At 39.0% G+C, this 20,794-nt stretch overlaps 1 protein-coding gene across 1 annotated transcript; it reads right to left on the bottom strand.

The window, feature by feature from the left end:
• Positions 1-1,130: 1,130 nt before the first annotated feature.
• Positions 1,131-20,794, bottom strand: MRPS31 (mitochondrial ribosomal protein S31). The gene is made up of 9 exons (XM_040543161.1): positions 20,641-20,794; positions 18,614-18,904; positions 18,094-18,252; positions 13,072-13,218; positions 9,981-10,054; positions 6,543-6,686; positions 5,678-5,727; positions 5,141-5,270; positions 1,131-1,456 (listed from the first exon to the last, which is right to left on the bottom strand). The coding sequence occupies exons 1-9, from the start codon at positions 20,727-20,729 to the stop codon at positions 1,245-1,247; spliced, it is 1,296 nt and encodes a 431-aa protein (XP_040399095.1). The 5' UTR covers positions 20,730-20,794; the 3' UTR covers positions 1,131-1,244.

Below are 20,794 nucleotides of genomic sequence, written 5' to 3'. Positions count from 1 at the left end.
TCCAAACCTCTTCCGATGAGAGCACAGCTTGTGAGGGTGCCCTGTCTTTTGTACCAAACCCTGGTTTGATGCAAAGAAAATACACAGATGGGCTATTTCTAAAAGGCTGCGGTGAATTTAGTGACCGTGCCTTGGTTTTAGAAAGACTTGAAGTAGAGCAGCATGCAGGCTTTCTGGGTCTCTTCAGGCAGCTCCCAGCATCATTAGCACGTAGGAAGAATGGTATTTATTAAGTAAAATGTAACTGGGCATTGAACTGAAAATTAAAACTATTCTAGGACTGAATGGAGATACTTTGATATAATTCTTGCTTTCTCTATTCCAAAGCCAGGAAGTCTCTGAAGATTTCCACAGAAATTTGAACCTTGCTGCTCTCAGAGTTTAAAAAAAAAAAAATAAAGAAAGAAATCAAAGAGCTGCTTCTCCCTTCCACGACCCAAGTCTTATCCTTTTCCAGACAGGCAAACTCATGTCCTACAGCTTAGCATAACACAGCAACAATACTTTAAATCATAGAAAAAGGAAAGCTTTTACTTTTTTTGCTTTGGTGCAATTCTGATTTAAAATAGTTTGCATGTGAAGCCAGTATTTTACCTTTGTTCCAAACCTTCCTCCTTCCTGCATCAATTACAAAGAAACACAGGGGAAAAACAAAGACAGGGGCATATCGATAGGGCAAATAACTACCGAAGTGGTTGTTGTAAATGGGAGAGAACAAGCAAGAATTCAGTGAACAATATTTTTTAAATGAAACAATAAAGATGATTAATGAAACAAGATGGTATTCCAAATACCATCCAAACACCAGTGTATAATGAACTACCAAAATGAAATGTTACTGTCTCAGAAACAGCTTTTAAAAATTCAAGCTGTCAGGAATTTTTAACTATGAAAGCATTTCAAGTTTTCAAGAACGTAAAAGATGAGCAAACCTGTGAAGACACACATCAAATGGAAAGTGAGTAGGAACTGGAATTAGTCTTAATATCTTCTATGGTCAGAAGATTAGTTTCAAGTTTAAAAGACGATTCTGATAAACTATATTTTAAATGCACGTTCTAACAGATCTATATTTTTCAGTTCCTTCTTTTGTTCCTAAAAAACATCTACATAAGCATGGACACACATGAAAGTATGATCTTTTTTATTTAAAACGCAACTTTCAGGTGACGCGACTACTTTGCACCAACAGTATTTCACTCATTTCATTTTCTTCATGTCAAGGTTAAGCACTCTCCCAGGTCTCACATCTCTTGAAGAAGTTCCTCCTTTTCCTCAAAATACTTCCGAAACCACTCAATATGTTCAATCTTCTGTTTAACACTGAGGTATGGGTTCTTCGAAAGCCCACAGATGACTAGTTCCATGAAGTGGCGAATAGGTCCTTCCTTGGGAAAGTCTTTGAGGTGTTTTTCCAGAAAGATATGTTCATGAAATTCAGCATCATCATCCATCCCTACCAAAAGGAACAGAAAATGACAAAGTCATTATCATAATATAACAGTAAATTTAACAAAATAAAAAAATACAGCTTGTAAATAAACCTTTAATTAGTAAAATTAATGGTTCTGTGCCTTTTATTCCTTTTGCATTAAACAAACCACAAAGAAGTGTAAGAAACTTCAGAATTCTAAAGATGTTAATTTCTCCCTCCACACAAAAAATGTCAGCATATATCCTACTGATCTACCATATTATTTCCATTTTGTGCTCCCATTTACAAGGATCTCTAGTAGTAACCCTGCTGAAGGCTGATGCCAAAAATCAATCTTCTTGGGAAAAAAAATAAAAAAGTTTACTAAATACGTGAAACTTTAATTCATAAGGTGTATCACCTTTTAGATTTTCAACACTTTTAATAAATTCTTTAAAAAAAGATTGTCTAATTCTGCAGAGGATTAAGGAATACAAACTCATCTTGAACGAAGGAGGCAACTTCTTGAAGTATCTAATACAGAACTGTTACAAAACAGTTCCATGTTCATTGCAAGTCAGTTTTAGCACTCCAGCATTACCAAATGGGTACGGGAAACCGCTTTTCTAATGCTTTTTGAATCTGTGAGCATATTCTGATGCAAAATTGTCGTCTATCACACCAGCTGCTACTTGTAAGTAGCGACCAATGCAAAAGATGTTGCATTCAAAAGCATTTAGTTGCACAGGAACGTAGAACAAGGGATTAGTGTAGATCTCTAATCAAATACAGCTCAGATCCTATGGCAATTTTTTGTCCTCCATCCTGTGGATTTCAGCTGTAGTAGTTCATATGATGATACACGAGAAGACATAGAGCATAAATTCCTACATATAGAAAATAAAGGTTGCTTTCGCAGTTCCTGAGATTAAAAAAAAGAAGAAAAAAGGAGAAACACAGAAAAATGGGATTTGCAATTGAAATATTTTCCTTCAGTTAGAGGTGTATGAAAATCTTTATTTGATCCCAATCTGCTATATATTTGTAAATAACACTTGCAACTGTAGGTAAAAATTTATCAGAGAAAAATATTGCACATGAACACTTCGAGAAAACAAACGTGGGGCGTCTATGCCATAGATGTACATTTTTTTCCCCTATACTAGATAGGGTATGATATATTATTTGCCAACATTAAATCATCAGAATTAAAAATGAGAAAATGAAGCCACCTCAGTCCTAGGCTTCCTCCTATGTTAAAGCTTCTTCAATTTTAGATGCATAATACTGGGACGGAGAAGACTCTCAACCTGTGTATCGCATTCACTAAGTTTGCATTCTGTCTCTCCTACATTATGTACTGCACTGCCTGAAGGAGCTGGGAAACACGTCTATTTTTCCCTGCACATTTTTCCCAGAAATACGTGCAGTGTCTACCAATGCCAGCTAAACGCCACTCATCTGCTTCGTCTGTGAAAGAGAAAGCGTATTTCTTTCTTCCTGAAGCTCTCTACTGTTTCTGATATGTTAAAAGAAATAAAAAAAAGATCACAGCAGCTTCAGAACTTGTATTTCTACAGTGCTTGAAAAACTACATCTACTTAGAGAAGCACAGAGATGATCTTTTTACCATGCCACCCACGCTGACCTTCCCCCAGCCCAGGAAGGTGGAATCTCACTGTACCTAGATGCTGATGGTTGCGTTCACAAGCTAACATCCTTTCCAGATTTCATGCTTCTGTTGGTCACAATAATCCAAGAGAAATAAACCAATGAACCCACTACTGAAAGAACCTGAATAATGCTGCCAGTAAGCATGGGCTTTTCTGATGCTCTTCTTTTGGACATAAAGGGTAGAGGAAAAGAGTATGTCTAGTTAATAGTTTCTCCGATTTTCATCTCTAATCTAAAATAAATTAAATCATTTATAATCTCACACAAAAATTCAGGTCAGGAGGAACATTACATCATCTGTTTTGATCTCTCATTTGTCAAAGACATGATATATGGTTTGGGGATGAAGTGCTAAGTCCAAATACTTCCGTTAGACCACGTATTTCAGTCCTCAAAAAAAGTAAAGCGTGCATCACAGAAAGAGACCACAATTGCCCCAAGCATCAGAGGCCGAGACCTCCGGTGGGAACTGATTAGATGAGATACTTTTGCATGACTGCCCCACTCCCAGCAAGTCATACCTCCTGCTGCAGGGGAAGAACAAGCCCATCCCTCACCCTCTCTTCAACTGTCCTCAGAAACCTCATTTGAAAGGACGTGCATGGTGGGAGCCTGAAGTAGAGGATTTTCTTTATCAACCCCAAAGCAAGAAGTCACTCTCAATGTCCTATTTCCAATTCCCTGTGTACTACAAAAGAGAAAGTCTGGAAAAATTTCTCTAACACACTAACCCTTCCAAAGGAACGACCAGCCTTCCCGCAAAGGCAACATCTCAAATGCAAATGGGGTGTCTACTCTTACAGGGTGTCTACTCTTACAGGGTGTCTTGATGACAAACGCACAGTAAATAAAGAGGACCAAATATTTTCTGAGCCACATAAATCATGCCCTTACAGTAGGTCCCTGGAACAGACCAAAAATAAGCAAAACAATCCCTCCCCTAAAATGACTGCCTAACATTTGCCACCTCTCTTGTAAAGTGCCCCAATGCCGGGAAAAGCATCTCAGCAAAACAGCCAGAGCAGGACCTGGCAATCTTTTGCCTACAGAAGCCATCAGAGGCAACCGAGGCACTAATTTTCTGAGACTTCCACTACGCCTATTACTTATGCCATAACAATCTCTGACGTACCAGAAGCATTTGTTCCTCAGGATGGGTTGCTAAAGCAAAGTAGCACCAATAACATGTGCTGTCCTTTTTAACCACTGCACTCCTCGGGATTTGAGTCATCAAGGCAAAAATACACAGGCATCGTTTTAAAAGGTCAGAAATCAACTTCTTCCCCAACTTTTTGCCATGGCAAATGACAGAGTAGAGCTAACCCTGCTAGAAGCAGAAGAGGCAACCAGACGGAAGGAGGAGCGAGAACGATGTTACGCAAGCTATGCTACTGGTTTGCTAATCTGGTAAAAATTAATCAGAGGCAGGAGAGAAGGGGAAAAAAAAAAAAAAAAAAAGATAGTTTGCTGCCTAACAGTGACTTCAACTGTATCAGAAAAGGGAAAGAAACGCAGGCAAGAGCTGACAACAGGGCAAGGGGGAAGACTTACTGGCTGTTGCAGCAAGCCAGTAAGTCTAGCCACATCTTCAGATGTTCCTATTAGGGCCAGACGAGTTTTAAACATCATGACCCTGCCGATGCCTCAAAGCTCAGCACAGTGTCTTGGTAAAGCACTCAAATGAGAACACTGGAGATGCTCTGAAGCCAAGAAAAGCAGTTATAAGCTGTCTTCTTTATTTTTCATATTTCATTTAAAACTTTAAAGGCTTTCATAATGCTAAAAGTTGAGCACGCAAGCTTTCTCAATAGAAAATTTAATTACATTGATGTTTTTAAAGCCCCATGCTTCTGCATAAAAGAAAAAAAAATCACGCATTTCTTGATACAGAACAAGCTGAGGTAACGTCCTCCTATCGAGGGAGCTAACTGTTAGCAAACTGCAGAATTAACAGTGGGAAGGGGCATCTTTCTTTTGCAGAGCCGCTGACAGTGCAGTATGTGGAAATAATTGGAACGAGGTTCTCAAGTTTTCAACTGTACTTTGACGTACCTGGTCTGAATAACAGCCTGCGACACGACAGAGCTGGCAGTTTGATAGAATTCAATTCACTGACTTGATATTTCAACCTGAGAGGTGATAGATTTTGGAACGCTCCGCCGGAATTTTCCACATGACCGGTCTTTGTGGACAAATCAATAAAGATTCTTGTTTAACTATATGTAAAGGCTCTTTGTCCATTTGCCATCCCATCCCAGACAGCACGGTTCCGGCCACACTGCTACAACAGAAAAACCACTGGCTGCCAAAGCCGCCTGGTCCACTTAGGGCCCCAGACAGCAAGGTTCCAGCCACATTACAACAGAAAAACCATTGGCCGCAGCGGTTTTAAGCTTGCAAAAACATGACTAGAATATACTTGGACTTCTACATGATGGAACAGATCGATTCTGGGAGCAGCGATTAAATTCTGTGAAGAAACTGCCAAAATAGGATGAGAATAAATATTAAGAGACAATGAAGCACATTATGCAATTTGCAATTCAGTACAGGACAGATTTTCAAAGACTCCCAGCTTCAGATACTAACCTGTTTTGCTTTCAGTGACTGAATCACTCTCAAGTAGTTCTGTTTGATGTCTTTTAAAAAAAATAAAGAAAGAAACCACTCAAGCTCTCCCTGAAATTATGAAACCCCCATTCCTGAAGCGTACACTTGCTTTCTGTAGTCCTTCCTTAACATTCTCTCTTTTCTCTGCTAGCTTAACTTCAGGGACGTGGCTTTTTTGTTTGTTTACTGAGTGGTGGTGGTTGTTTTTTTAAATAAACGGAAATAGGATTTTTTTTTAAATAAATGGAAATAGGAGCAAATACAATGCACAGAGATACCTAGTTAAGATAGATGCCCAGAATGAGTGAATATTGAGACTGTTTTTTCTTATGAAACCGATAAAACAGAGAGCAGATTCAACACTCAGCCAGTACTGATATGGAACTGGCAAACAGCTGACTAGGCTCTTGCTAGTCGCTGTATCCGAGAACCACACTGAAGAACAGAATAAGCATTACAAAACACACGGCAGTCTTGAGAGTCTCCTTCCTCTGCTAGAAGCTTCTTTTTCAGAGTAAAAGGTGTTACGTAACAGACTTGAATAGCCCTCTGGTGCTGAAAGCACCAGGACAGGGAGGGAGGGAGGGAGGGAGTCCTCCCGGCCTTGGCAGCAGCCAGCCCTCAGATCAGCCAAACCACCTGCAGGACTTCACCTGAAGAGTGCCAGAATGAGTTCATCTGAAGAATCTCCAACTTGGAACCGTTCGAAAGCTACATTTGTTTACTATCAATACATGATTCATCATCTGAAACACTATGTTAAAACAGTCAAAGTCTCGTAACACGCTCTAATTCTCAAAACTGATAAATATAGACAAATATTAAAAGTCAACACTGCCCATACCTGCCTCATTGTCAATTGGAAACTCCCACAGTATTCCTTCTTTTGTCCACTGGATCATCTCCTCAAAACCGTTTCGGGGAGGCTGGTCAGTTACTGCTGCAATCTCCTTCGCAAATTCCAGATCCCAAATCGTTGGTGAAGATACTAAACACAAAATTTTTTTAAAGATCTGTCAAGCATGCCAAAAATTTCTCGTTGGCTAGAACAACGTATATCCTTTAACCTTAACCTTTCCAGAGACTAGTGCTTTCAGTTATGCAAATTTTTCTACCTCAGATGCCAGCATCACTTTTTTCTAGTTAGAATTCTCTGCTGAAATGAAAATTCGTTGAATTAGGAAACATCTATGAAAACAGCTCTGAACAGGTAAAGGACAGTTTATTTTTAGGACCCTCACCCACAGCAGGATTTTTTTCACTTTTTTTTTTCCTTTCTGTCTTCCACCTTGTATATATGACAAACTCTGAACTTGACTGGTACACTCTGCTACAGCAATCTTGCTTACTACAGGAGTGTTCAGGTATTTCTCAACTCCACTCCCCTTCACGGAGAACTCTTAATCTACAAATGATGGCAACCCTTTCCCCAAACATCTTAAAGAGGCCTGATTTCTGCTTCCTGGGCTTGAAAAATCCTCACGTCCTACTCCTCTGTCAGTCCAACAGCACCTTTGGGGATATATCTATCCTGATAAATAAATACAAGCGTATTTTTAAAATCCAAGTGTATTCATATGGCAGCAGTCACTCTCAAGGAGCTCCTGCCCCTCCACCCTCGGAGAACTGGTCATGAGCCCAGCCTGAACCGCATCCCTGAAATGAAGGGAACACAAAGGGAACAAGCTGTTACCACAGGACAGGGAGGAACAGCTGGGAGTGCCTTGGGGTGCTGTTTCATGAGCTGGCCTAAGGCCTGCTCCCCTCTGTTTTCTTGTCTCCCCGTTACCAATTCACCCTAATCTCCCCAGGACAGAGATTTTGGTGTGAATTCAAGTGTTACAGTCCATTTGAAGTGGATTACGGCCAATCAGTTATGATTTTACTACTCATAAGTATTTGAAACTAAGATATAATTGCATTTCTGGCTCAGTGGCTTACAACTCAATTAAATTAAAAAAAAAAAAAAAACTTCTCCCTCCTTTTAAGAAAACATTCAAAGTGCAAACAGTATTTTTGTATGCTGGAAAGTGTTTTCATTTTTTGCATCAAATCGGAAGATACTTTTTCAAATTATTTCTTACTTAGCAGGGAAAATTGCAGAACTATATTTCCCCAGCTGCCTACTTTGATTTGAGGGCTGGAGGCAGGAATAAACAGATAAAAGACAACATGAGAAAATGATACCAGAATTAAATTATTGTCCACATCTTAAATAATACCTTCTAACAACGTGCTGCTAATAAACCTTCTAATAGAGCAAAGCAGAAACTTATGTTCTCAAGCTTGCAGTAAAGGTCATAAATATATGGTATTTTCACCTCTGTGCAACTGAAAATAATACTGATATTTTACACTAACAGTTATGAACTATTTTTTTCAGGATGCCAATTTACTTAGTTAACATTCACGTTTTCAAAATAAATATTCATTACATAACACAGAAGTTTATTTATAAATAAAATTTTAACTCATGATCTCAACTAACACAAGCCAAGAAAGTGAAAGCAGATGAATCAAGGTATCATGTATCATGCTGGTATTTCCTGAGATTAAGACTTCTTTTTTTTTGGAGGGGGGGGGAGGTTGTCAGGCTTAGTCAGTAAGCCATTTAATAAGCTTTCTGGCTTAGAATATATGGTAGATTTCCTCAAGGCTTCCTGGAATAAAACAGGGAAATGCCACATAAAAAAGCTGAAAGAACCTTATTTCTTTGTATCTAATTATAAAGCCAATAAAGTCCACTTGCTCTCTTACACTGCTTTTAGCAAAACTGGAACATGCAAAAATTTTGTATCTTTGTATTTGGTGTGACTACATATGACAGTGGGTCTACACTGTGCCATGCAAAAAAGAGAGATTAAACTCTCATCATTTGACCTCAGCAAATTTGTTTCAACTCAAATATCAATTACTTGAGTACCACTTTGGTCAGGATAACTAAAACAAACCAAACAAAAAACAACAACAACAAAAACCCAAATCCTGCAGCATTCACTGTGGTTTTATCTGAAATACAGACAGATTTTTAAGGAAGTCGACTGCCTTAAAAAAAAAAAAAAAAACAGCAAACTGAATTCCATTCTAATAAGCAACTTTCATAGTCCACCACTGAGGGGGCTATACTCAGAAAGCTCACAGCTGCTTGAAAAGAGGCAAATAGCACCATGTGTCATTTTACTAGAGAAATTAAATTAATTGGTTTATTTCTCCCTGTAGTTTCAAATATAAAAAAAAAGGAGAAAACTACTAAGCTAGAAGCTGACAAAAATGAACAATCTTACTCTTGAAACAGAAAAAAAAAAAAGTATCATTTTCTAAGACACCAGAGAGGAAGAATGCTATTTCTTCTGCAGGTGTTAGCTTTATATACAGTTCTAAGCCATTCCACTGCAATAACGCATTTTTTCAAAGCATCTCAGGATAGTTTAGAGAAATTAGCATACCAAGGAGTAGTGTAGAAATGCAGTTTCATTGTTCAGAAAGCAAAAGGGAGGGAGAGACTTTAAATTTCTTGCCCATAATCACAAACCCTTAGCCAAAACCCAGCCTGTGTTCAAGCTAAGTCATACTTCAGTGCTAGTCTTCACGTGTGAAATCCATCCCAGTTACGTGGCAACTGAGACACTTCCTGCAGAGATACATGAAGGTGGGTCATATCCATTTCTCCAGTGTTCTTTTAGTTTAATCTCACAGGAGATTTGGTGTGGATTTTAAGTATTCATGTGTGAAAAACTAGCTAGAGGAGGTAAAGCAAGGTGTTGTTTGTTGGGCGTTACAGGATCTTTTAAGCAACCCACATAACACCAGATGAAAGAAGCCCACAAAGCAACCAGGCTTACAGTATAGTTTGTTTCCACACTGCTTTGGCACAGCCACCTGTAGAGCTAGCTTGTTTCCCTGACACCACAGCCTTGCGTTTCTTTGCCATTAAACGAATTCAACAAGTTTGCAAAATGAACAAACACACCAATGGAGCCCACGTACCTGTTCTCCAGACTGGTTTAAGGCTCTCAAAAGCAATCATAGTGACAAAGAGCTGGTTTTACCCTTCAAAGTTCAGTAACAGAACGTTCCAATTAGTACAGAAAACACTAATGTATGACACTGCGTGGAAGTTTTGTTTATTAAAAAGCAGAGTTCTATTAAAGCATTTTTTTTACAGGTCTGGAAGCAGGAAGTTAACAGGTCATGAGTCTCTTTCACAACAGTGAATCCCTTGATATTCTAAAAATTCAGAACTTGGCTTCATTGGGTTTTTCATTATTGAATTTCCACTAACCTGTTTTCAGCGCGCTTTCCGTTTCTGGAGAAGCCTTAGTGAATATATTAAGCCTCTTTCCTTCTCTAAGACTTCTATAAACAAAAGAGAAAAACGATATTTAGTATTTCACAACACTTCACAACACTGCCAGATACAAGATTTAAAAGCACAAAATATTCTTATGATCTAACAAATCTCTGGAGAAGAAAAAAAAAAAATAAGAGACAGCGATTCTCTTTAAATCCTCAGGCTTTTAACCAGAGAGTGTTTATGACTGGATTATTACTCTGTAACAGAGCTTCCCAGAACATTTCTATGTGAAAGAATGAGCACAAATCAATTATATTCGCAGTCAGTTTTCACTTAAATATTTACAAATCTGAATGAAGTTAAACAGTATCAAACTACAGTCCTTAAACAATTTCACAGAGTTGCAACTAAAAAGGGAATTTGGTGATTTGTGTTTTTTTCTGTAAATACTATTGCACAATTCAGGAAGAGAAAAGGCAACAGCGTAATGATACAATTCCTGCTTTCTGACATAAATAGCCTTTTTGGAAGATTACACAGCCACCTCTCGTGCCATATGGCACACACACAAAACCTAGCTGTACAATATATTCTAAATAGCATCACCCTGGTGCTCTCCTTTCCAAGTATAAAAATATTTTATTCTGACCATCTATTTTTAAACATATTTATCTTCAGCATTAGCCTATACTCAAAAATAAGTTCAAAAATCCCAAGGGTTCAACAACTAATCAAAATAAATTCTGATATAAATGGAAACAAAGAAAAAAACAATGCCTTTACTGTAAAACATGCCGAACTTCAGAACAAATGATTCTTTTAATCATGCGATCTTCTTTATTTGTGCCGACCTCCACTGAAATTCTAATAGTTCCCACTTTACGTTAACACGTATTTATGGCTACCTTGGCAACACCTGCCTTTCTTGACCACAAAATTTCACCTCTCTGGTTTTACTGCAGATTTCTGATGGCCACAACCACTTCTGCAAACCTGCTCTTGTCATATTACATTTTACTGATGTAACTACCCTGGATCTATTCCAGCATAGAGCAGTCTTAATTACACAGCCTTAAAAGAATGTTGATTTGGGATTATATTTTCCTATCTGTGTGTAACTCCCAAAAACATTGGCTGAAGATACAAGCGTGGCTTGGAAGAACATTTATTTTAAAATGACTAGCTCTCATTACTATAAAGCAACATCATCCAGTTCATTGAAACGTACTAACTCAATTTAAACATCATCTTCCTAACCCATTCTTTGCATGTTATCAATAGATAAGTACGCCTGCTAGAATTTCAGAGATGCAGAAGGAAACTTGGGAGTGAAATTGGAGACTGTTCATCACAAAGATGTTAAAAACTCTTTTAATATTTTTTTTAAGTATTGTTCCTAAGTTATATACCACAGAGAATTTCATCACACAAAGAAGGTGAGACGGCTCCTCAGATACCATAAATATAATAAATGTTCTCAAAAGGAAGTGAAATTTGCTTTACTATGCTGTATATTAATAATGAAAATTTTATCAAAGATATAATATATACTGCATGAACATGTAATAGTTCAAGCTTTCAGTATATACTTATAGATCTTATTATTTCTATTCTTTCAAACTTGGAAAAACTTTTAATCCAACACCTTAAATCAACTGTTTCTCAGTCAGCCAAGAATCACAGCTTAATAACAAAATGACTTTCATCTGACTACCAACCCTGTCTGGTAATTATCCCTAGATTAAAGATATCTATCTATGGAGCTATTACTCAGCAACTGATAATGAAGACTGTCCCCTTGCTCCTTAAGTAGTTCATAGCAGAATGAATGGCAGCTCATAGCGGAATGAAAATCCCAGAGCAGAAAATATCTAAGTTACCAAGGGCTTGGTCTATAACCTCGTTCCACTTCTTTCTTTCAGCTTCCAACAAAAGAAGCACCTCTTGCACTTGACATCACACAAGGATGCTCCTGGTCTTATAACTGTCTTATAACAACAAGAAGTCCCAGGACATAATTCACACCTTATAGCATACCTTAACAGTTTGGTAGCTCAGAAAAAGGAAGTTAGGCAGAAACATCTCAGCAAGCAGGCTAAGTGATTCTAACGACTGGCCACACACGCTTTGAGGTTTCTGCACGTTCTGCATGGCTCAGTGCATAAGCTCCAACTAGTTCCTTGTGGGAAGTCATAATTCTCTGTTTATGAAATACTGAACTAGATGTCTCAGCCAAAAAGGGCAGACTGTTGTACATCTACTCACCTGCAACTTTATGCTTATTTTTTTCTTAGTTATGTAAATTCTTTCTTCAGGATTATCCACCCTAAACACAAATTATTCCCTCAGCTTCCAGCCTCTAACCCCAAGAAAAGGGTGTCAATTTGCATGTTAATGATTAAAGTTAATCTCACTAAAAACAGAATTGCAAGAGAAAGAAGACTCTGAGAAGGAACGTGATCATGAGCTGCCATGGGAAAATTAAAAGAACACAGGCATGAAAGCACAGCTTATAGGAGTAAAAAGCACTCCTTAATGAATTAAGAAATGGACATGCCAGGTAAAACGGCAGCAAGAGAACTTTATGAAGTAGCCTGAAATCATCATGTAAATTATGAAGTTCAATTTACAGGCAGCTATAATATCATGGGCAATCAAGATATATAAATAAATACATTCAAAATCTCTTTAAACCCCCAACAGAGCTCATTTTTTTTCTGAACAGAATGTTTATCAAAGTTTTCCATTAGACGAAAGTAAGACTTCAAAGCATCCATCCCACAAAAAGTTAGCAAAGCGATATAAAATTATATTGTGCGTGAGAATAATTTAGACTGGTTAAAACAGAAAGGCAATTACATTTCAGCACCGTGCATTTTTAAAAATTTAAAATTTAGTATCAGAAAAGGGCTAATATTTTGATTGCCTTGTTAACTTTAACCAATGTGTTCTCACGGAAGTTAATTTCAATGTTAACAGCACTTCTTGAAAAATACTTTAAAATTTCCTTTAAAACTTGAAGCATCGTGGTATCATGAATACGTATGACTAAATTTAAAATAACACAACAAAAGTATACCTTCTGGAGTCAAAAGAAGGAGATGAGAGTCTCTCAGGCTTAAATCTTTGCCCATCCTCCTCCATCGCCAAGGAAATGCGATTGGATATCATCACACCTCTCCTAGCTGGTGACTGCCTTTTAATTGACATTTCCGAAATAACATTGCTGAAATTAAAAATGTAAAGGTAAAAAGTCAACAAACTGACACGGGAATGAAGCTTGTCACATATATCAATCAGAAAATCTACTTTCCATAGGTTTCATAATTATATATTCCTCACAAAATACATCTATTTTTAACTCATCAAATACTTAAGTCTTACTTTTTAAAACCATCTCAGTTGTTAGATTCTAAATGAAAAGTGGTATTTTAGCCTACAATGAGGGCTTTCTTTGAAACTTATTCATTTCCAATTAAAAGAAAATTATCATTTATCTGCATACCCATATTCAGAGAGTGCATTAGGTATGTTTTGCTCAAGTACATGAGAAATTTCTTTGGATACAAGGAATATGCGGAAATAAGGAAGTAAAAATAACCAGGTTTTTTGGAGAGGAGTCAGCTCTGCCCAGGGACAGAGCTGTGCTGCTGCAGACTGAAAAGAAGCTCGCCTTCGCACATCAGCTGACATGGGTCAATCATGCCACCCTAATAAGTAGGTCACCTTTCCTGATCCACTGCAATCTGTTGCATTGCATAATCATATTACAGCATTAACAGGCCACATCTTCCTTCAGAATTCTGTAGCCAAATTCATACAGGAAGAACAAACGCTCCTGTCTTTTCCAGTGCAGACTGCAGCTTGTTCTGAACGTAAAGGATGGAACATACAGCCTGCGTGCCCCCTTAAATGTTGTGTCTGCGGGTTGGTAAAGACCGAGGTGATCATTCCTCTTTTCCTAACTGCTTCCGATAACGTGCAGACATCCAAAACTGCAGTGCTCAAGTTTGAAGACATCAAGGTGGTCGCAGAAAACAAGAACAGACTGAGTAAAAAATACTGTGTATCCATTTTATGAAAAGCTTTATTAAATTCAAACCATGCTTTTGATACCTTAAGTTAAAAGAGATTTTATTAACAAGAAATACTTCTACAAAATTGTAAAAGCTAATTGCCACAGCAACGCAATAAGGCTTTGTCTTCAGCGTTAGATGTGGTTTTGAATGGCAGAACAAGAGTAGCACGGCTCTTCAAGTACCTGCTCTGAAAGAAAGGCATCCAAAAATAAGCTCTAAATCACTTCATTTTAATCTTAAAGGAAAAACCACCTCTGACGACTTGCACCTATCACACTACAAATTGCCCTACCTAGTTAGTGCCTGCTGGCAGCAGTGAGCTGGTGTAGGGCCAGAGACCCAACACGCTTCCAAGGGTCAAGCAAATGTAAATCCTAAGGTCAGCCACACGGGGCCCAGCCCAACCGCTCAACCTCGACCCAGCTGTGGTGTTCCTGTGCTATGGGGGGATCAGGCTTCTTCCAAGAAGCAATCCTCATGACAGAACTCGATTTAGTTGGGGTTTTGCATGGGGGGTCATCCTTCCTTCTGGACACGCTATGCCACCCATCTATTAGCACATACAGTCGACGGCATCAGATTTCTCGTCAGAAAGTCCCAATGTCACCCCAGCGCTGGTACAGGAATATTATTGGCAGCAATATTCATCACTCCATAATTAATAGCGCCCCTTCATTCCCTAAAAATAAAATTACGAAGACGCTTCTATTGCCTTCTGTAACGAAAAACATCAGATTATAAATTCATATTCCAGCCCCAGCGTATCTACAGTGCTTGGATGTTGCATGATAAAACCTCACGTCCCAAGATGAGGCTAAGAATCTAAGTTCCTGGATCTCTCTGCTTTCCAGAGATGGGAAGAGGTTGAGCTTTTATAGCAAACACTGGTTCTCTCTCCATCCTGATTACCAGCTGTTAATTATGACACTAAAAACAAAGATCCAGGAAGCTCAAGATATATTTTAGACTTCAGCTCCAAATTACTTATCTTCTTTACCCAAAACAGGAGCTGAAATTTCAACTTGTGTTGCCACCGGTTTTATTTTGGTATAGTGCTGTTGTAATTTCCACTGAGTGAAACTTCATTCCACACCAAAATAAATAAAATTCCTGTGTCATTAATATTTTCCCCTCCTTGTGAACAGGCTGTCCTCGGGACAGCTACAAAACAAGGCAAAGAGACAACTGTGTACAACAGAGACCTCTGGAGGCCAGGCCACAATACCGAAAAAAAAAAACAGTACAAATCAAAAGATCTAGAAAATACACATTTCATACCCTCAAAAATGACAATAGAGGTCTCCTTTTTTTTTTTTTTTTTTTGCAATTGAGCATTATATGGTTCTGACACTTCTGATGGTACCTCATCTTTAAATTGTTTTAAACAAAGGAGGAATATATACCATCTTTTTTAATTTATAAGTATATTGAATGCAAAAGCTTTATGAAAAAAAAAGTTCAACAGACCATATTCTCTTTTTATTCAGACATTGTTATTTTGTGTTGATTTTTATTTGAAAAAAAAAAAAAAAAAAAAAAAGCAATTGCTTTCTAATATTTTAAAGGCACTTTAGTGCTTTGTGTGGAGAGAGGTACTTTTGGAAAATGAAGTCATGCCCAAGCAAGACTGAGGGCTACTGGACCTTTTAAATCAACATTTTTAATACTGACCAGAAAGCCAAAAGTACCAAATTAATCTCAGAGTCCAACCAGGAAACGTTGCTGTTAGCCAAGTTTTCAGTCATGACAATCAGCAAGATTTATTTCTCTTTCTAGACAACCCATCCACCTCTGCTAGTTTCAGAGCGTTACCCAACCATTAAGGAAGAAAACTGCCTTTTCAGCGTATGTTAAAAAAATATATATATTTTTCAAGGTGGAAACAAGCTAGTTCACAAAGCTGGCTCAGGGAGTCAAAGAAATTGCCAACTCAAAGCACTGCAAGCCCATCGTGGCATTCCTCACCAACTAAAAGGCTGTGTGCAAAAGGAAATTTTTTCTAACCATAGCAACATTTGAATGTCTGCATTTTTCTAACCAAAGCAATCCATCCACACGATGTTAAAAGACAGTGTAGTATCATCACATCTAACCACCTCTATCAACTGCATAGAGCCACGCAAGGCAGGGACTTCAGCTCTTAAATTTCTTCAGAATTTAAACTCTCTTTCAGCAGAACAAAGCCTCTCTGCTTAGACTGTAACTTCCTCGGACGCTTTCATTTTTCCACAGCAGCCACAGCTGCGTTAAGTCCTTCAGGATAAGTGCAATGGGTGGCTGGAGAGAGAGAGACCTCGTTGCCAGGAAGCAGAACAACCAAATTTAGAGAACAGTGTGTAGATCTTAAGAAAGTGGTGCAGGTGCACATGAGGTTAGCCACTGCATGTATTAGCTTGGTCAGTAACAGCATGACCCTCCAACATCTTCTCCGGAATTGCTGTTCTAATTACATTGAAGCTGACCACCCACAGACTATACCATTATTAAGGCATGTGTGTACTCTACTCTTCCAAAAACCCCAGGGACAGAGATGGAATAACCTCACGGGTAATTACCAGCATAATGAATATGTGCTTTATACAAAGCACTCCTCATTTATTACTATTCTTATACTAGGAAGTGTCTCACATTTTTTGGTAATACTGCACTAAAACAAGAAGAATGCAGAAACACGTTGATTTTACGTAAAGCATTCAGATCTTTAACCTTCAAAGCTATTCAATTTGGCTCCAAAAGCCTGTGGAGAGAGAAACTTCTGTTAAGTTCTCAAGGTCTCTCATATTCAGACTGAGAGGAGGTTATGAAAACAGCACACACGCAGCCTTTGGAGATGCTTGTGTACGTTACCTAAAAACATACTTCAACCTAATAGCACGGACTTCACATGCTTGGAGAGGATTTCATTCTGCTCTCCACAACAACCCTTAGCACTCTTGGTGGAAAAATCCTGAATTCAGGCTAAAAGGGAAACTTGCATAGCTTCTCCCTTTCTCTTTGACAACCCCTGAAGAACACACACTTTGTTTAACCAAGTTTTTCACTGAGCATTGTGCATCCCAATTACTCAATCTATTGGCACCCATCTGTTGTATTCTTCCTTAGTTCGCACTCACTTAAAACGTAGACATCCGCAGCAAACATCAGTAGTTTGTTGGCTACTCTGCTTGCAGTTCATTGACAAACACACAAAGCACAAACAAATCCTTTACAAATCCCTACAGCAACCTACAAATAATAATACATGGGCCAAACTTAAATCCTGGTTTGGGACAAATTCATTTCCACAGAATAAATTCAACCTAAGGTAATAACCATCTTGCAGTTCACGCTGCAAAGAGCCATAAATAAAGGCTTCACATTCTTATTTTGCTGAAGATACAGCTTTCTGTTTAGTTCAGCATTTCATCTGGATTTAATGCCTTATTTTCTGAGTAATTATCTGAATACTAGCCGAAAAAAAACAGTCTGTGTTTAGCTGTCATCCAAAAGAAGAGCAATATGCACAACTGTTTCAATTTCCAAACAAATGTTTCTCATCTGTTTGAAACCCGCACTGGAAACGGACTGGAGCCAAGAGATGAGTTTCTTGGGTTGACTGGAAAGTTTTGAAAGGAAGGGTGGGGCTATAAATAGAGTTGCTCTAGTTCAGCTCAGTTCTTCAGAGCTGTCATGAAAATTCACCGGTCCAGACAGAATGTCTGAAACATCTACAAGTCCCTCCATTACGTTAACATTTCTGAAACTAAAAAGAAAAGAAAAAAAAAGGAAAGAAAGAAAGAAGCCCTTATTTCACTAGTCTATCCAAGAAAATAATGAAATAATGATCCTGGACAGGAAAACAAGTTGATTTCTGCCAAAATTCAAGGAGTAACGCAGACCAATGATAACCCCATTATTCATTAATTCCAAGGACAACCTGTCTTTTAGGGCCATCTTTCCAACACAGAATCCAGCCACCTTCAAGATGACAATGCAAAATTAGAACTTCAAGCATGACTGAGAACAAAATTCAGTATACAGACCGTATGTTAATAGTTCCCCCCCTTCTCTGCTTATCTGTGGTTTCTTCGTGTCTTCTTAGTTGTGCAAGTAGTTCTGATTCTGTCTGTTCCTTGCTGCGTGGTAAGGAAGATGCGACTGCAGAAACAGCCTCCAGCAGTTCCCGATTCAAAGGTTTGCTTCTGTTAAGGCACACAATAGATATGGAAATACAAAAGCATTAAAGCCTTAGTACAATAAAAAATAACAATACAGAAATGGCAGTTATGGATGGGGCTTTGAGTAGCCTGGTCTAGTGGAAGGCGTCCCTGCCCATGGCAGGGGGATTGGAATTAGATGGTCTTTAAGGTCTCTTCCAACCCAAACCATTCTACAATTCTATGATTTACCACAAGCTACATTTGTATGCTATGTTCCTTTACAAGATTCTTTATTTGGTAACACCAGTTGATGCTTTATTTTATCCTAGATAACAACAAAAACAATCTGGAAGAAAAAAAAAGAAATTAAAATTGGTTAAGAAGTGCGTATGTTATACTTTACCGCTGGGTGTCTTCTGCAGCTTCTTGAAATGTGCTACTTTTACTGTCCAGGCCTTCCTGCTTGTCTGTGGCTTGCTTCTTGATCGCATGTGTTTTTAGCTGTTGAAATTTCTTCTTGGAGGTCACTTCTACTTTCATATTACCAATAATGTTTAACAACTTCTGCTTTGGTGTTTCTGCTGCACCCTCCGGACTCTTCGATGCCACTTCAGTGGTGCTGCCTGGGGAAGTGGTCGATTTGTCTTTCTCAGTAGACAGCACACTGGTAGTGCTGAAGAGTTTCTGAATTTTGCTAGATAATACAGAAAGGTAAATAAATAAATAAATAAATAAATAAATAAACAAACAAACAAATCTGAAGTTATGAACAGGCTCCACAGCTGAATTTTGTAAGCCTACAAAAAAACATTATTTACAACTGTCTAGGCCTAATTATGTGCAAACTGAGTACGTTAAGTACATATTAAATGTACTTTTTGTTCTTCAAGAAGGGCTAAAGACCTTCTCTTATTTACAACCCTTGCCTATTTATGGTTTCTTCAGCACAAAAAGCATATAAACAACTCTATTCCCTCCACAAACAAACTCTGATTAATCTAGGAGCTTAAACAAAATGTTAAGTCTATCCCTACATTAGGCTACAGACAATCCAAAATCCCCACATTTTAACACTGTTGCTGGCTTTATTCTGTGCTAGGTACTATGACCTTATAAACGTGAATTTGCATGAGCCTAGATTAAAAAAAAAAAAATCACATGATTATTCAAAAAAAAAAAGAAAACACATTACTGGTACCTAATACTTAAATTCATTAGTACTATAGAAAACTCACTGAAACTTTTAAAATAAAGCAGTAGAGATCACTGCCACCCTGCATTAAATAAATAAATAAATAAATAAATAATTGAATTTGGCAACATCAGCGTGTATTCACACCCATGTACTTTCACACTGATCCTTCATAGAATCATTAGGGTTGGAAAAGACCTCCAAGATCATCTGGTCCAACCGTCCTCCTACCACCAATGTCACCCACTAGACCACGTCCCTCAGCACCACGTCCAACCTTTAACCACATCCAACCTTCACAGTCCTACAAGCATGAAACACAAACCCCACATTGTGCAGCCAGGCACTTGTGCAGCCATATGAGAAACTGGATCCTGCAGTAAAATCACCCAGCAACAAGCAAAACAGCTCTTTTGGTTATTTTTCCATTTGGAACAGCTCCTCTGCCTAGTTGACCACACCACATCACTGCACAGAAGCCAAAACTGGCACGGTGCAGGTGAGCACGGGAAGCCGGGGGCAGCAGAGAGCTGCTTAGGATACTGCTGAAACACGGATGCAACTGGATTCCTTAGGAAAAACTACCATAAAATCCAAAGAACAGTTCTCTTCAACCACCTAAAATGAAGTATTTAAATATTTCAATTCGAAACTGCTTTTTAGGAACCCCCTTCAAGTTAGTAAAGAAGAAAAAAAAAAAAAAACTTGGAATATTAATTGTGGTTCAAAATACTTCAGCTGATCCGAAGCAATTTTGCCATTCTGCCCATCTTTTCCATACAACTCTCTTTAGCAAAAAGTAATAAATAACTAGCATTATCGGAGGGCACCTTACTATTACTCCAGTCACTCTACACTTGATAAATTATTAAATTTCCAACACTAAGCCCCAAACCTCACTGTTGCGAAGCGACGGGGTAACGGAGGCAAGGCTTCAGAGCCACGTTGGTGAGGATCCCTGCTGCCTGACAGAGCTGCCCTCCGCACACCTTCCCTAAACACCCGCCTTTCATTACCTCAGGCTGCGCGGTGTTTAAAACCATTCAAGGATCCCTGCTTACAGCACTGGAAAGCACCCAGAGAGCAAGGCACCCAGCCTACAAAAGCCCCCACAGCCCCAAAAGCCGCCAGATCCACCCGGGGCCCCGCGTTAAGGATAGAGCGAGGGGCTGCGGCGGCCTGCCCGCGGTAACCCCGGCACCCTGCGGGCCTTGGGGTCCCGGTGCCCGGCCCGGTACCTGCGAGGCCGCCCGGCGAGGAAGAGGAGGGAGAAGCGGGCGGCTCGCCCGGCCCCGCAGCCCCAGGCCGGCGGGACGCAGCCCCACATGGCGGCCGCTGCCCGGCCCCGAGCTCCCTGCCTCCGCCGCAGCGCCGCCGGCCGGGAACAGGAGC

This window comes from Cygnus olor, chromosome 1 (genome assembly GCF_009769625.2).
Source record: "Cygnus olor isolate bCygOlo1 chromosome 1, bCygOlo1.pri.v2, whole genome shotgun sequence".
Lineage (NCBI taxonomy): Eukaryota > Metazoa > Chordata > Aves > Anseriformes > Anatidae > Cygnus > Cygnus olor.
Note: the sequence above shows the minus strand (reverse complement) of the source record. Positions and strands in the feature narration are given on the sequence as shown.